Source organism: Thunnus maccoyii, chromosome 9 (assembly GCF_910596095.1).
Source record: "Thunnus maccoyii chromosome 9, fThuMac1.1, whole genome shotgun sequence".
Classification (NCBI taxonomy): domain Eukaryota; kingdom Metazoa; phylum Chordata; class Actinopteri; order Scombriformes; family Scombridae; genus Thunnus; species Thunnus maccoyii.
This window is the reverse complement of record NC_056541.1, coordinates 12,836,169-12,853,990: the sequence shown is the minus strand read 5'-3', so window position 1 is coordinate 12,853,990 and position 17,822 is coordinate 12,836,169. Positions and strand designations below refer to the sequence as shown.

The 17,822-nt window shown below is 39.4% G+C and overlaps 1 protein-coding gene and 1 long non-coding RNA gene across 4 annotated transcripts in view; one reads left to right on the top strand and one right to left on the bottom strand.

The window, feature by feature from the left end:
* Window positions 1-11,275, bottom strand: part of msh3 (mutS homolog 3 (E. coli)) — a 43,949-nt gene extending 32,674 nt beyond the window's left edge. For all 3 annotated transcript variants that reach the window (XM_042421359.1, XM_042421360.1, XM_042421361.1), the window contains exons 1-11: window positions 11,058-11,275; window positions 10,838-10,955; window positions 9,322-9,623; window positions 8,123-8,344; window positions 7,729-7,845; window positions 7,488-7,605; window positions 7,167-7,306; window positions 6,743-6,909; window positions 2,650-2,759; window positions 2,340-2,454; window positions 1,859-1,943 (exon numbers count right to left, since the gene is read on the bottom strand). In XM_042421359.1, the coding sequence (XP_042277293.1) occupies window positions 1,859-1,943; window positions 2,340-2,454; window positions 2,650-2,759; window positions 6,743-6,909; window positions 7,167-7,306; window positions 7,488-7,605; window positions 7,729-7,845; window positions 8,123-8,344; window positions 9,322-9,623; window positions 10,838-10,955; window positions 11,058-11,153 (1,590 nt within the window). In that variant the 5' untranslated portion in view covers window positions 11,154-11,275. The remainder of the gene's footprint in view (window positions 1-1,858; window positions 1,944-2,339; window positions 2,455-2,649; window positions 2,760-6,742; window positions 6,910-7,166; window positions 7,307-7,487; window positions 7,606-7,728; window positions 7,846-8,122; window positions 8,345-9,321; window positions 9,624-10,837; window positions 10,956-11,057) is intronic.
* A 4,940-nt stretch (window positions 11,276-16,215) lies between these two features.
* LOC121904401 lies at window positions 16,216-17,589 on the top strand. Its single transcript, XR_006098218.1, has 3 exons — window positions 16,216-16,890; window positions 17,029-17,136; window positions 17,279-17,589. It is a non-coding gene; the product is annotated as an uncharacterized LOC121904401 (long non-coding RNA).
* The last annotated feature ends 233 nt before the right edge of the window (window positions 17,590-17,822 follow it).

Genomic DNA, 17,822 nt, shown 5'->3' with positions numbered 1-17,822 from the left:
GTCAGTTGGGAAGACTTGAACTGAGCTTGAACTCCGTGTGTGATGTCTGTGCGTGTACTGTACAGGATGTCTACTTGTCTGACACAAATGCCACGGCAGAGTCGTGCTGAACTTTTGGGCCGTCACCCACGCAAGCCTGACTAGTCACTGAACATTTTGTTTTGCGATTGGAGGAACAATTTAACTCACCCATTAAATGTTTACAGTCCACGGTGCAATGACGAGTATAAACTGAATTCTCCGAGTTGCACAAAAATCATGTGGACAGTTGTCGTGACATTAAGTATATAAGAAAGTATTTGCACTGGAAGGTGTCCATCTACCTGGAAAGCTGCATGATATTTCTAGCTGGCCAACTGTGGACACGGCTTTGTGCTGACAGATTGCCAAAATGGAAGATGCAAGTAAAGTAGGTCAGTCAGAGTACTCTCCAGGCTTTTACTTAAGTGAATGTAACAAACATCATGTTCAAGCTTTTTAACTGATGTGCACTTCTGTTCAGCAGTTTCCCTCGACCTGGCTCTAACCAGAGCAGAAGACACAATCACATTCAATCATCCCGCTGTGCAGTCAAAAATCATGTAAACATGTTTTTTTTTGTTTTTTGTTTTTTTAAATTGAAAAATATCAGAAATGCTTTTGTCTTAGCCAACTGGGGGGCGTGTCTGAGGCTTATTTAAGTGACATTAACTGGTAGGTGCTACACCATGCGGAACAGAGACAAAGTTAACCAACTGCTGTAGCTACAACGCATGGGCAGACTGTGTGTTGCTAACAGAGATTTTGAAGGGCAATGACCAAACCAGCATCTAACCAAACAGAGGTCAAATTTTTAGGTATGTTTACATTTCCTAGCAAATGTATGTTTGGTGGCTTGTTCAACAAGCTAAGGTGCAGGACAAGAGGTGTGTTCATGTTTATAAGTTAGATAAGAAGGAGACTTTAGCAGAAAAGCTTGTTGTTAATAGTCTTGTGTTGTACAGCAGGATGCTGACTCTGCCTATGATGTAAAGCCACATTATTGTTTTATGCAAGATTTGATTTGCTTTATGGAACGTTATTTAATCATGAAATCATATAATATAAATTTCCAAATTAAATTAAAAAAGGCAGTTTAAAGCTGGAGTGCGGGACTTTTGTCTCCCCCTTCTGGATATTTGAGTAATTACAAAAACACTGTCTACACCTGCATACAGGTGAAGTTTCAAATTCTGACCTGGTAAAATACCAGAACAACAAAGCATATATGAGACAGTAGCATGCACTCCTTGCATAGCCACACACAATGAAAAAGTAATAATTAGGCCTGTGTAGTAAAATGACCTGGTTTCAGCCGTGTAAAATACTCTATTCACACAAGTTTAAAAGAAAAATGTTGAAATGCTTTGTCACTTTAATAATCTGACGCTGGACTTGTAACATGATTTCGACTCATGACTGAGCCTTGACCTGGACTAAAAAACAGTTCTGGCTCTCACCAATGTAATTTAAAAAGCATCATTTTCTTCACCAGACGTCCAAAGACAAAGTGCAGATGTTTCTGTTTAGCAATTAGTATACATGAGGGGATCATACAGTACGGTGCAGTGCGCACCATGTATCATCCAAACAGACTTCACCCCTTCATTATGCTCGATTAGTGGCCATGACAACTAAAATATGTGCTTACTGTATCTATTCTACTACTGTCAACTTTTGTTGTGTCTATTATTCCTATTTTATTTGTTACTTTCTTTTTGATATGCAGGTATTCATGGAAATTTCTTGCTTTGATGTTGACTACATTCCCTTGTGCTGCTGTGTCAAATTGAATTTCCCCTACAGGGGATCAATAAAGGTACATCTTATCTTATCTTACCTGATTGTTGAGGATCTCCAGGTTCCTGAGGGTGGCAGCACTGAGGGTCATACCCTCCGACTCAGAGTTCAGACGTCGGAATGAGCTACATGGAGCACAAAATCTTATGACAATGTAGCTGCACAATGTAAATAACAATAACTTATCAATGTATCTGTTGGGAAGTTGTTTTAAAATGTAAAGATTGCGATGATTCCACAACTATTCCATAAATCGAATTAGACCAACTCTGACTGAAAAATGGTGCTTCTAGGCTTGTGAAATGTTAGTGTTCATCTCAAAAAGTTGTAAATGTGGAAAAGAAAGAGCTAAACGCTGCACAAATTCCCTTAAATCTGCTGTCCTGTGGAGTCCATCACGTCTCTCAAAATCCCACGCTATCCTAGGAATCTATTGACCAGTGTAAACCCCTGATAGTGACAAAGCTTGTATCCCGTGTTGCTAAGCGTGTGTGCGTATGCGTTTGTTTGTTTGTGCGTACCTTTCACTCCTAAGAATTCTCTCTAAGTTGAATTCTTGGAGATACTGGATGAGAGGCCCCAGACAGCAGATCACTGGGCTCTCCAAGGATACTACACTCGACAGAGAGCGAGAGCCTGGAGGACACAGACACATGAACACATGCCACATTTTCATCATTACAACACAACCATGAGTCACAGGCCCACTCCTCAGACACATCCACTGTGTTACAGGCTGTCTTGGTCTCAATAAGACTACATGATTAACTGGAGGAAATAAAGAGTAAAAGATTGAAAAATATAGATTCATACAGTTACACAAACACACACCTTTGTCCTGGGTGTGGCAGTAGAACTCTGTGACTGTGTTCATCGCAGTGGCAAACTCAAACTGAGCGCTGTCCCTCTTCTCAACTCGCACTCTGTCATCAGCCTGAGCACTGGAAGGGAAAAAAAATGACACTGCTTGAAGAGGTTCAAGAGGTCAGTGGTGCTTGTGACTTTCAGTACAGACAAATGATGCTAACACAATATCTATTATCTGATCAGCTTCCTGTGTAAGAAAAACGAGACACAGCAGCACAGAGTGTTCCAGCCGTCCTTTTGTTTAGCTCAATACACACACACACATACAAACCTCAGTCACACACACACAAACACACAGTTTCCCTGCATCTCCCTGTCGCTCCATCGCATTTCCCTATTGCTCAATTCATTCGCACGGTATTGCTGCTTTCAAGGACTCTGTTGCTTTTGTCCGCTCTGTTGTTGCTGGGGCAACCAAGGCAAACACGTGGCTCTGGACGCAGTGCTGAAGCATTTTCATTCTTCCGTTTCCTAATGCTTACACACACACACACACACACACACACACACACACAGTCACACACATAGAGGAATCATCATCTTTCACCTCAGCCACTGGTTGGACTGGGAGCAAAGATCATATAAAAGTGATCAATATCGTATGCGCATATTGTGCCAGCAGTGCAACTATGACCATTAATCATTCAACCAGTCAATTCAACCATATTATGAGGTTTACAAGAACAGCGGCAATTGCTGGTATTGATCCAGAGACAGAGGGGCGCAGTGTAGCATTTCTGCAAAACCCAAACAGGACACCGTCGTTTTGAACCAGGGTTTAGAAAGTTGAGTTTGAGGTTCACGGGAAACTACAAAGCTGGACACTGGTTAAGGTTTATGCAAACACTCGACCAGTGGTTTGAGTTCATCTCATAAATCCAGTCAAAATTAAAGGTTTAGTTCACTTTAATTACAAAAACAGACACTCGTGGTATCTAGCCTGCAAATAGTTTTGGTTTGGTCTGATTTGAGATCTTTGCCTCCACCCCAATACGTTATTCTTTTGTGCTCAATGCATTGAAAAATTACATTTACACAACTACACTTAAACAAAGCTGCGCTGGCAGCTCTGTGAGGCTGTACTCAGGCCCAACAGTGTTTTTAGCTTTATGCTAACATCAGAATCATCTTTATCTTCATTGACTAAGTACGTTTAAGCATAAAAGGAATTTGACTACGGTTTAGTGGCTCCCAGTGTACTTACACACAACACTACAATAACAATAACATGCTCACAATGATAACATGCAAGTGTAATGTTTACCATGTTAACCATCTTAGGTTAGCGTGTTAACATGCTAACGTTTTCTAACAAGCTCTAAACATAAAGCAAAGCTGAGGCTGATGGAAATTAGTTAATCATCAGTTTTGCAGGTATTTAAACCAAAGTATTTAACAAATTATAATTTTGATGATTGTGCTAGATGAAATCAGGTGATCAACAAAGTCAATGGCATTCATCTTTTAGAAAGCTTGAATGTTGAGATATTTCAGTCTGGACCAAAGTGGTGGATGAACCAAAAAAACAACGAACATTAGAGCCATGCTGCTACTGTGGCAATAAATTTAATAGCAGTGTGCCTTTCCAAAAACAGCAGCGCCATTACTCTGGATAATTCACAAAGCATGTTGTCAATAGTTTCTGTTACAGTGGTAGAGACAGATATCTTAAAATCTGCATAAAATAAACCAAGAAAATATGTTTCTCTTTTTGTAATTTTGTTGAACTAACCCTTTAAACTCTGCAGTGCTTCACATCAAGAAGTGACGCACCACTTTTTTGGCATTGATGTTTTTGTTTTGTTTTTTTTAAAATGCTCAGAGCACTATGATGGTGGTAATCAATCAAAAGCGAGGATGGCTAAAGGTTAAGTCAGAGATGTTGCAACCCAGAGATCAGAGGTTAGTGTGCAGAGCAGATTAAGGTGCTTAATTAGTATCTATTGCTGTAGGGTGAATATGGAGCTCTGATAGTGGCCATTTAAATCTACACGCACCAAAACACATACATTATGTCAGTTGGTGTGTGGGTCTATCCTGATACATGACTGCTGTCTTACAATGTACCCAGAATGTAAAATTAACTTTCACAAGCATCAGTCATCGACTTAAAATCTTTGAAAAAGCGAGAAAGCAAGAACATTTGTGTTGACAGCATCAGCCAGTGAGCTTTTCAGTCGCTCTAATCCCCTTCACCGCTCTGATCCTGACTCATGACTCCAGGCTGTAGATGAGTAAAGCAACTAATACTGCACCTAGCTACTACCAACCACCCAGGGACTCATTACCTGCCGCTCCATGGACACACACACATCCCGTTGCCAAGGGGCCCGTCTCGTCAGCCCACCCCAGAGACACGGAGGCCTTTGAGCCAACGTCAGTGGCCACAAAAATCCTGTTTTAAATGTTCACCTGGGTGGTTCTTGCTTTAGTATTTCTTTTTTAATGGGTTCCTAATATAAATCAACAAAGGGTGACATTAATGTGATATTAACAGTGCCAATGATGATCTAAATTAAAACATCTATTTCAGAATCATTTGTGCATTTTAAGTGTCATTATTTCCAGTGTAAAAGAAACTAATCACCTGGAAAAATATCTTGGGGGGTTGCCAACGGTAGCGATCTGTAATTGGCCCGACATAGCTGAGTGTCGTGTATGAATATAAATGTGATGAATTTTCTGTCTGAGCTGAACAGACAAAGCTGCCCTGTATTTGTATGATACAGGCTGCAAATTGAGGAGAGTATTGTCTCCGATGAGCACAACGCTAGAGAGCAGTGCTGTTCAAACACAATAATTGGACTGGCCTTTACAAGCCCATCTCCGCTATAATCACTCAACACGGATGGCTGAAAGAAGGAGGAGGAGGAGGGAGGAGAGAGAAAGAAAAAGAGGAATGAATACAAATGAACAAAAAAATTCCAGAATGAAATTTCAACTGAGAAAAAAAAAAAAGGTCAGAAAATAGCCACTGAAATGAAAAGGGTGAATAATGAGAAATGTGCACAATCAAGGAGTCACAGACAAGAGAGGCAGAAAGTAGCAGACATCCCTCCATTTATCCAGCCATCCCCTTCTAATTCAATCCACTCCACTCCCTCCCACTCCCTCGCTTCATATTCATTTTGGCATAATGCAACAACAGGCAGCCTCCAGAGGAAATCATCCCCACTCGTGTGAACATGCTGGGTGCAGACTGTCAGTGAAGGGGAGCCGGATGGCAGCACGATAGGAGGCAACAGGTTTCTGGAATACATCAGCTCAACGTCACTGTCGCTGGCCGTGTTGTTAATCAGCCGATGAGCGAAGGGAAAACCTTTTATCTCTTCTTAAACACAGTAGTCTGGACTGCATTAAATGGAAGTCTGCATTTGCATCAAAGACTCAGTTGAGGCTTATTAGTCCAACCTAAAAGTTAACAACTCCCAGTTGTGCCTGTAGGTGCATATGCTCAGCTAACCACTGGGAGGATTTGACTGCTGCTAAATTCCTAAGTGTTGATAATTTTAGTCTGAATACTTTTTCCACCACTTCTCTGGGTACAGTTAATGTTGTAAACTGTACATAAACTGTAAAAAAGACTCACACATTTATCAATAGTAGCCTGCTGCCAGCCAACTTCTATTAACTTCCGCTTTTTGTTTCAATGTTTTCATCACCTAAAAATGATTTATCTTTGTAAAAAGTATTATAAAAACATCAGGTAAGGAGTAAAGTCAGTCTCTGAACTTTTAAAATAGACAAGTTGGCCTCTGGTTAGCCCTGCGGTGGAGCTGAGGGCCATTTTCACACAACCTCTCAATGAGCCTGCATTGATTTCCTCATCCAGACTGAGCCCACAGAGTTCCAGACAAACAACTGTCTACCTGCCTGGGGAAATCTAAGCACAATCCCCCAGAATGAAATAAACTAAGCACACACATTCACACACACACACACACACACATTATTGCAAACACACAGATAAACAACACAGCTCTGCACTTCAGCGAGAATCCACTGTGGTGGAGTAAATGGGTGCAGACTGCCCCCTAGTGCCCAGACAGCTGACTACCTGTCATTGGTGATGCTCTGCAGGAGTCTGTGGGTTTGTTCTGAGAGGTCAGAGGGCACCAGGATCTCCACAGGGTTGATCTTCAGGAGACGACCCTCCAGCTCGGAGCGAGACTGACCATCGGGGAAACAGTCGAACAAGACGTCTCCTGTGCTTGGCTGAACCGCCTGCATACACAAAATTGATGGACACATTAAAGAAATACCAAAAAAAAAAAAAAAACATGCATAAACCAGGGTTAAAAATGTTCTTGTCTTTGACTCCTTTCTCTGAATTATAGAAGCATTTTAGTAATTTTTCCAGGATCATGTTGCTATGAAATAATACATTCAAAATGCTCATACTACATATATATATTCATTTGCTTGAAACTGAACACTCTGATCATCAATGGTCCATATAAATTAGCGCTCATCAGACTCACCACCAGCCCCACAGTGAACTGCTTCTTCAACTTGTCCCAACTCTCCCTGATACACAACAGGAAGCTGTCAGGAGGGTCCGACACCACGTCACCACACTCGCCCTCCTCCACATCCGCCAGTCTGCAGACCGGGTTTACATCTCAACACATTGTTAAGGACAATGTTTTAGATATAAAAGGTTACAAAAGGCTGCTTTAAGGACACACACACACACACACACACACACACACACACACACACACACACACACACACACACACACACACACACACACACACACACACACACACACACACGACATTGACAGTCTGTAAGGATACCCTCTCCCACCAGAGTGGACTTTGTGTATAGAGCGCTGAGCTGACGAGCAAACAGAGCGTTCCTGTTTGCCCCTGAGGCTTTGATCGCAGATGTCTCCGTCTGCTTAACCACACCCACCTAGAAATTAAAGACAATATCGTAGCTATAAGGACAATAAGACAGCGTGGAGAAGCTTATGAGCAGTGGCTACTCTGATCCTAAACAGCTAAACAGGAACCATATGCAAGATGTATTTTATACCTTGTGTCCGTGAGACACCAGCCGCCTGACGTGAACAAACAAGCGGTGTGTGGGAATGCTGCACGTCATGAAGTTATGATCCAGATGGCAGATGATATTAAGCTCCTTTGCTGCGATCTGTAATCACACACATCCACATTAATGCCTTTTTAAAAATATAGAAAAATGTGTGTATAAAGACAGAGGGCACCCTTAAAAATGACACTCATCAACACAGGAAAAATCCTTTAACCAGCATTACTAAGTGAGATACCACCAGCGGAAAAAGGACACTTACACACAAAAATAAAAAACACTGACATGTCTTTCTGCCAATTAAACATCAATATACATTTGTATTAATACTGTTAATTTCCTCCCAGTATCGTGAGCACAGATGATACCGAGTTCTCACCTCTGCATCCTCTCCAAAGAACCTGTACTTGTAACCACACTCCACAGCCAGCAAGGCATCATTATGCTGCTGTTTCAGCTGGATGACCTGCTGCTCCAGAGGAGTGAACACACTCTTCGAACGTCTGGATGGAGCGCTAGAGTCTGACGGAGGATTCAGCTCTGCAGCCCTTCCTCCCCCACCTCCACCTCCTGGCTTGGCAAACTGAGAGAAGCAGAACCCCTGGAAATAGGAAAAAAAAAAAACCTAGATTACTTGTAAACAATAGTTTACCCAGTTGTCAATCACTTTGTCTTTTCAGTAGCAACAGTTTGTGTCCAGATGTTTCCCACTTAAACCATTCAGTTCTCCATTTCCCACTCCTGCGTGTTCACTCACTTTATCTTTTATTTGTACTAAATGTCTTTCTTTTAGATCATTGCTGTTTTATCATAATATTTGGAGCTTAAACATGCAGTGAATGCTATTTAACATGCAACTACATAGTGTTTCTGTATGTACAGTATCTTTGGGTTATGTGAAAGGGGCTTAAAATCAAATGTATTATTATTATTACATTATTATTATTATTAGAGCAGCAGAAATTTCATCAACAACTATTTTGATAATCAAATAATCATTGTAGTGATTTTTTAGCAGAAATGCCAAATATTACAGCTTCTCAAATGTGAGGATTTCATATTCTTATGTGTCATACGTGATAGTAAACTGAATATCTTTGGATTTTTGGCTGTTGAACGGACAAAACAGAACAAAACAAGACATTTGGAAATGTCACAATGGGCTCTAACGGGCATTAATAGGCATTCTAATAGGTATTATAACACGCATTTTTCACAACTCTCTGAAATGTTATAGTAAAAATTATCAATCAATTAATCAAGAAAACAATCTGCAAATTAAACGATGACGAAAATAATTGTTTGTTGCAGCCCCTAATCATTATTCTGTCATGGAGTATTTTCAAAGATATCTCAGACTAAAGCTGCCCTTTGCACCACGAAACTCAAACTTTTGTGTGCAGCACATCACTGATCTTCTATAGGAAAACTGATTTTTTTGTTTCTCCTCCTCTAAAAAGGTCAGAGATGAGAGGCAGATCCTGTGCTACCTTGCTCCTGGATACTTTAGCAAGGCAGACTGGCATCATGAGAGCTTGACATTTAACTCTGGGCCGACCTGCTGCTGATGTTAAATACCTGTTTTGAGGCAGCCAGCGCTGATTTCTCCTTTTCTTTGACCTCCTCCTCCTCCTCCTCTTCATCATCCACATGCTCATCCTCTGTCTGCTGGAGTCTGTTATTACTGCTGTGTTGATCTGTAACGTCTCGAGGACACTGGCCGCTGCTTCCTTGGTTACAGATTTTATTGCTAGCACCGCCCGTCTCCTTCACCTGCCTCTCAGTATCACTGGGCTCAGCTGTGCAGGTGAAGCCTCTCAACTTCTCCAAGGTGGAGGAGCAGAGGCCACCTGCCCCTCTGCTCGACAGCTGCTTTGTCTCTGAAGAGTGAAGAGATACAGTTTAAGCATCATTGTTAGGTAACCTAATCCTAATAAATGCATTCTAATACATCTTCACCTGTATGCATTCAGAAAGATTTGTTCCTGCCCTTATTCTACACCTTAGAATCTAAGAGCAATTCAGGTTTTAAGCAACCAAAATAAACCAGGAGCAGCTCCGCCTCACATCACTATCAAACTATGACAAATCAACAGCAGCATTTAACACCACTGCACACACTGCTCGGTGAAATTTGATGTTTGGAGCTGTGAAGGGGCTTCAACCTACAGTACCAATCAAACAGTTTGACACACTTTCTCATTCAAGTGAATGAGAAGGTGTGTCCAAACATGTGTATATCTAATTGTGATTATTTTGACTGATAATGCAATTGTGATATGATTTGCAACATTAGCGGGAATGATAACTTTTACGTCATTATTCTCATTTTCATTGAAAAACATACTAAAATGATTATGGTGTGATTTTTGCAGGGATCTGCACCAAACAAAGAATATATCTGTAGAATATAATGTGTAGGCCAGGACATCTCTGCAGTATGACAGCATTTCATTTAAAATAGTATTTTCACACACATTTCTCCTTTAACAAATATTGTACCTCCTGTGATTTGAAAATTACAGTAGGCCATATTGCAATTTCCATAAAATTTCAATTAATTGCTCAGCCCTTCTGTTTATATTCACCCCTACAAGAGGGATGAGAAGAAATCCTATGCATTTTCTATTAAAGATCCACTCCAGGCATGAATTCAGACACATAAAATACTCTGCTTGGAACAATAATGTGTGTCTGATATGGTTTTTCCACAAAAAAAGTATAATTACCACTTTAAAATCTTCAAAATGGCATCCACTCTTGCTCCCTGATTAAAATTTCCAGAATCAATGAATGTGCTTCACTGAAAAGTTCGTTCTCAGTGTTAATGCAATGGAGGCTTCAAGTCTCCACATCACACTTCACACCAAGTTGAATACTGGACCACGTCTGACTTCAAAACTAGCTGTGAGGTCACAAATCCTGCTCATAATCCTGATTTTCAATGAGCACAGAGAAACTTTCAACAGATAAATATGAAAACAGCCTTCTGGTGTCAAACTCTGCACAGTGAAACTTGAACATCCAACTGAAGGGGCAAGAAGAAAGACACGTTTTTGAGTGGAAGAGGATTTCAAAGGTTTACTGCACTCACCTTTAGTGCTCTGACAGGGTCCAGTGTCACAGTCTATATCCTCCACCTGCTGGTCTTGGTGGGAAAGCTTGGCTCGTTTTGTTGGCAATCCACAATCATCATGAGAGGAGAGCTTTTGCTGCAGAAAACAAGAAAAAAAAGCAGAAAAACAGTCTGATTGAGTAATTAGGAAACTCAGAGTTAACTTAATCTGGTCTGATCTGGCCAAAGCACACCTCACCTTGCCTCTGGAAAGCTGCTCAGCAGGATTTGGAGTGTTGAAGTACCTGCTAATGGAGGTCTGAGCGGTGCATGACTTCTTCAAAGACTTTGGCATGTTTACATTTGGCCTCTTATTGGATTCATTATAAATAAATGTGTGCACGCGCAGAACTGCACAGTGGCCTGACAAGCTTTAGCTGTCCCGGCTTTTCAAAACAGAGCGGCGCATGTGCTGAGATCACGCAGGCGCGTAAATGACGCAGCCAGCGTCAAGCAACCACAATATATGGAGCTTCCGGTTATATTTTTCAAAATAAAGTAATTAATCTCGCCCATGTCGCAACATTTTGCATGTTTTTTAATCTTTTTTACAGACTGTTTTTTTTATATCTTTCGGACTGGAGGTACTTGAAGTAGAAATATTTTTATTTTGCGATACTGCAGATTAAATTGTGCCTCCAAAACACACATGAGCTCATGAAATGGACGCACATTCATAGTTTAAATACCCAGTGTTATGTGAACAAGTTAGATCTGGACTATCTAAGTCATGATAAAGTGCAATTTGAACACTTTTTCTTCCACTTGTGGCATGTAATCTTATCTGGATAATTATTACGCTTTTATTTTTGAATCAATTGAAATTACTTCCTGTCTTGTGACCACTGGTTTCAGATCTGCACTTTTAGACACAACAATGTACACCATGTATAGGCAAGGAAACTGGTGTAATACTGTGTGTCATCTTAAGAATGAATAGCTGCTAGATAAAAGTCATTGTTGATATATTGTTATAATATTGCGCCTGAGATAATTATGATATATCAAATTATTTCAAAACATGATTGGTTGAGACCAGGTGGATCCATACAGTCATCATGCTGGACTCAAAGCTCCTAATTAGGGAATAGAAACCAGTGGATAGTCGCAGCCTGACTTACTGGATGGTAAACCGGATAGACATGTACCTCATTAAATGGGGAAAATATGTCAATCTTATTACTTATTGAGCTTATTATGTGATACACAATTAGGCACAACCCATATGAGGTTAAGGCGGATTTCTTCTGCTAAACAATCAACGCTGGACTGTCATGGGTGAAAAGTTGTAACCACTATGCGAGTATTTGAACCTACCAGGCTTGACTCATCTTGGTGTGGTGTAAACAGTAGACTTTTAATGCACCTTATTTATATGAATATATATTTATTTTTACCTTTTTTGTTCATGTTGAACCTTTCACTGTTGGGGAATATCTTGTTCTGGGTTTATGTACTGTTTCCTGTCATTTATTGTGTTGTGAGGTTATGGAAACAAATAATAATTAAAAAAAAAAACGTTGGTCATAAAAAAAAACATGATTGGTTGAGACAATACATGCCATCTTCCCATAAGACAGGTAAGGTTTATTCTCACAACAACATGTATCTAATTAGATCTTTAGCAATTTAATAGTTTTCGTTGCATTAGGATTTAGATAGTTATCATATCTGGGGAAAATTCTTAAGTTTTTGTTATTTGGACAAACTGCATGCTGACGACACTCCTGCTGGCAAGTCAGACTGTATTTTTAGGGCAACTTTCAGGAAGCGAGAGTGCTTTTTCAGTATCTGTAGACGCAACAAAATAAGGCAAGAGTTGAGAAATAAAAGCTGGTACCTTTTGGTAAAAAAAAAAAAAAGAAAGAAAGAAAAAGGTTGGTACTGCATCCAAATATTATTATTTGGTGGGCTATCTTGCAGTATTAAGTTCTTGTCTTTTTTCTTTTTTTTTTGTAAGTGTTAATCTACATGGTTGTCTGAGGGATAATGAGGTCACTCTAGGGCCGACGTTATTCAGGTCATTTGGGGGATGGGGGAAGTGGGGGGAGGGCTTTGTGAGGAAATGCAAATGCAAAAGTTCTAAAAGAAGTGGACTTGGAAAGAAAGACTAAAAAGAGGAAGGCTTCCATCCAGTTCTCCTCCCGGGCTAGTTAACTGTTTTTCTCTGCGTCCATGATGCAGCTTTATGGGGCTCTGATCCTGTTTGCGACTCTGTCTACAGGTGAGAACTGAGTTATATCTATATGTGCTCTGAGTGAACATCTTAACTTGATGAACATGATCAAGTGTGCTTGTTAAATATGAAGCTACGCAGTGGCGTCGTTAGGGCTGATCAATAAGTGCTTCTCCAAATTGAGAGAGTGCGCTTTTACGCATGTGGCACAGCAGCTGTAACATCATTAATTATTTAAATATCCCGTCAGCATCTCGCGGTAATTAATGTTCTGTGTCCGACAGGTCAGCTGTTACACAGATTATAACTTATACAGTGAAATAGTTTGGAATAAACACAGTCTTTCTAATCATTAAAGCAAACCTTTTAAGAAATAACATTTATAAATTATCATAAGTCGTTGCCAGATTGGACAGATAGGCCTATCATTACGCACAGACAGGACTTTCAGTGTTACTGTGTTTTTTGACTCTGTGGTCGGTTTCTGACGGAGGTGAGCTGTTTAGTTCTTCAGATACACCTGGACCTCTTTCCTACCATTTTAAAATTCCCTCCATACATATATTAAGACATACAAAAATGCTCTGCTTGGAATAATATTGTATGTCGGGTGTGTTTTCACCGAAAGAGAAGTATAATTACTACATTAAAATCCTTATAAAGGCATCTCCTCTTTCTCCCTCATTAAAACTGCCAGAATCTATGAATAAGTAAGTATTGTTCATTTCAAAAGTTTAACTGCTGGACACAAGATGTCTCCTACTTCACTGTTAAGTCCATTCTCAGTGTTTGTGCACTGTGATGTCACAAATCGTGCAGGTAGGCCCACACCTTAAAATCAGATTTTTAATGAGCACAGAGAAACTTTCCACAACACAGCCTTCGAGTGTTAAACTTTGTACATACATCATTCTGCACAGTGAAGTTTAAACATCCAACTGTAGGAACAAAAAAAAAAAACATTTTTGAGTGGAGAGGGACTTTAAAGGGTCAGAATATTAAAGTGTAAAGATGTAAATATAATGTTTTACAGGTTATCGTTGTTGTTAGGAAGCTTGCATTAGCCAGAGTGTCAAGAAAGGTGATAGGAGGCAGACTCCTAACGAGTTAATCCGACCAGTAAAACAAAAAAACAAGTGTCTCAAAAAATGAAATTTTTCTGGTTTAACTCATGATAACTTAAACATGAGGCATGATCACATGCACAGCTACACGGACATCCTCTTTCATCTCTGTTCTCTCTTAAATCAACATTTATCCCCAAACACTGACCCTTCAAATCTATCTAAGCTGAACCATATTTCTTGCAGGCGTCTCATTTCCTTTTACCAACTAGCATATGACAATGTTACTTGTATCAGTTAACACTGTATACGTAAACACATCATCCATGACATAATTCTCATTACAAGCCAAAATAAGTAAGAATTACATAAATACTAAACCAAATATTTAACTCAATACAATATATCGCCCATTGTTGGTCAAACCCATGACTTCACTGGTTATGTGAGCAAGAACTTAAAAGCAGGAAGTCATTGGGAGAGTCCCCCTTCAACTCCTGGAAAGCATGGTAGGTATGGTAAGAAACATTCATGTATAACTCAAGAAACTCAGGACTTAAATCAATAAACAATAAGTGAACTAAAATACTTGTCAGTCTTGATTAAACCATAAATGCAGATGTAAATGCAACAGAAGAATGCTAAACACAAACAAAACCCAAGATAGTATGTGAAAGCAATGCTACATATACTGGCTAAACAAATTATATGTATGGAAAGAAATAGGCCTACAAAGTGCAATGGGGACAAATGTGGTCTCACCCGCTTTGTCACAGTCATGTGATTTCCTGGAGTCTGGTTGATCTTAGGGTGACGAAAAAGAACTACTGCAGTGTGCCATGATCAGTGGCTTGAAATAAGTTAAAATTGATGGTATTGTCTGTGAGTCTTAGATGTGTCATGTCTTGAATTAATATGTGTGATTATAATGTTATATGTCTCTGTACAGCATGTGGATTAAGATGCTACACATGCACTGCCACTGACCCTAAATCCTGCATAGACACCAAATCTTGTGCTGTCATCTTCAACCGTTGTTTCTCTCTCAAAGTAGAGGGTAAGTTCCTCTTCCACACCAGACAATTTTATATTTAGCAGCTGATGCAGCTGATACAATACAGTATTTTGTAATACTGAATGAATGGTGGCTAATTACATCATAACATGTTTCAGTAGCTGGTTTCTGAAAGTTTTCCATCATGTGTTGCAGGTTATAACGTGGTTACCAAGGGCTGCCAAAGCAGCATAGCATGTGGAGGTACCATGGCTTGCTGTGAAGGGAACTTGTGTAACAGCGCTACACCCAGTGTCCCCAGTGTCATCCTCTTGCTGGTATCCTCAGCGATCATCATACACTTTCTCTGAGGCTCTGAAAGAGCATCCAGCTTAGAACACTTTGTTATTTCTATGCTGCACTTTTTGTCTGATCCAATTTGTACAACTGCAGAAAAATAAACAACTTTTCAATACAAAGCTATGAATTAATAGAGTCTAATGCACCTGCTATGTGCACTTGCAATATGTCTGGCCATTAAATGTTTATTCCTTGTGCTACTTACTGCAAACATAAGCTTTGTTATGAAGCCCTAGATGACAGATGAGTGACAAAATGTGAAAATATGAATATTGACCAGCAAATTGATGAATTATATTTTTTTTGTTGAACCTAAGGATTTAAAAAAGCAGAACTGCAGACATGATTGGGCTTCTTCTTGCAACAGGAAACACCTTCAACTCTTGGGTGCATATGATCACAAAATCCCTGTGGGGATCGGTTGAATCAATAGTATTAATGGGTGAATGAGTAAAAAAACAGCTGTGATCTAGCATGTGGATGACAATGCTATTCATGCACAATGGCTGAGTCTAAATCCTGCACAAGTACCACAGCTTGTAATATTGCTGAAAATTGCTGTTACTCTGCCAATTTACATGGTAAGTTTGTCCTCCACATGAGAAGTTTTACAGCTAAAACAGCATTTTAAACACACCCAAAATTTTCACAATATTTGGTTTATAATTTGTACATAGAAATGGCAAATTGGATTCATATCACACAAAAGAGATTTTATCTGCTACTAACGATGACTTTATCACTTTCAGTTCTTGTCTTTATTTACACAAGAGCACATGTAAGATGGCTGTCTCAGGTAAGATGAGGTCACTTTTACAACTGGCATTCACTTGGGGAGGAGACTGTGAGGAAATGAAAGTGTTCAAGTTCTGAAACATATAAAGGAAGACTTTAGAAGAGTGCACATCTTCTCTCCAGTTCTCCTCTCATACGTTTGACAATCTGTTCACGATGCAGCTTTATGGAGCTCTGATCCTGTTTCTGACTCTGTCTACAGGTAAGAAAAGCTCATGATTCACATGCTTTGGTTGGATGTTGTTACACAAAGAAATGAAATGTGTTAATGTTTGAAGGTTATTGTAGAATCTGAAAAAGGCAGTGGTGTCCATAACTTAGAGAAGTGTGACAGGGATTATTATTTTTGTTTTTTATTATATAAATGAATGAGTTTGAAGATGTTCATTATTAACTCAAAAGGATGGAAATATTTTTAACAGTTATGGGATTTTAAAATATAGCAACACAAATTTCTTTTTCTGTTTTTTAAAGGGAACTGTAGTTTTGGAACGTTATAAGGATTCATAATAAGCAAGTTCCTTTGTGTTGTGTTTTCTCTCTCTTTCTCCTCTTCATATTCTCTTACTGGAAACATTTCTGAACCATGGTGCAACCTGGTGATGAGTGTCTGCTTGAGGGAGAAAACACCTGTTTTTGACTGGTGGGAACTTAAAATGTATAAAACAAAAAGATGTTTAAACTAATGATTTTCCTCTTTTTTGTGGAAATCAGTATCATGATTATCCTTAGATCCTAAGTATATGAAACTGTGCGTGACAGTATTTGTATTTCTGCACAGCACGTGGATTGAAATGCTACACATGTTCAAACACTGAACCTGAATCCTGCACACTCATTGAAACTTGCACTGGCACCTCAAACCGTTGTTTCTCTGTGGAAAAGAACTGTAAGTTGTTTTTACACACTGTAAGTATTTATAGCTAACACTGAGCATTTCAAAGAGATGATCAACTCTGACAAGATATATTTCTGTACTAAATGTCCGGGGGCTCTTGTTGAAATTTAGGTTTTTCCATCATGTCTTGCAGATTTAGTCGCAAAGGGCTGCCTTACAAGTGACATATGTGAAAAACCTGCAGCTTGCTGTGAAGGGGACTTGTGTAACAATGCCATACCTACTGGTCCCAGTTTCATCCTCCTGCTGGTATTCTCAGCCATCATCACTCTCTTTCTTTGAGGCTCTTCAGCAGCTACAGCTTAAAATATGTTGTTATTTCTATCCTGCACTTTTTTTCTCACCCAACTTGTACAACTCAGGAAGAATAAACAATTTTTAATGTAAAAGCTGTAAATGACATTGAAATGACAAAAAATGTATATCTTTTCAATAAAACCACAATATGATTGACCATTAAGTTGTTTTATTCCTTAGGAGCTGCATTTCACATCACTATTTACAGACAATAGTAGTGTGCATGATAAAACAGGACATGAAGTATGAACAATCTTGACAAAATTGATAAATTATGTGGTTAGTTGTTGATCCTGATGATTAACAAAGAACACCAGTAGACATAAATATATGCATAATGCATCACCACCTTGTTTCTTGTTGTAAGGATTAGTCGGTTC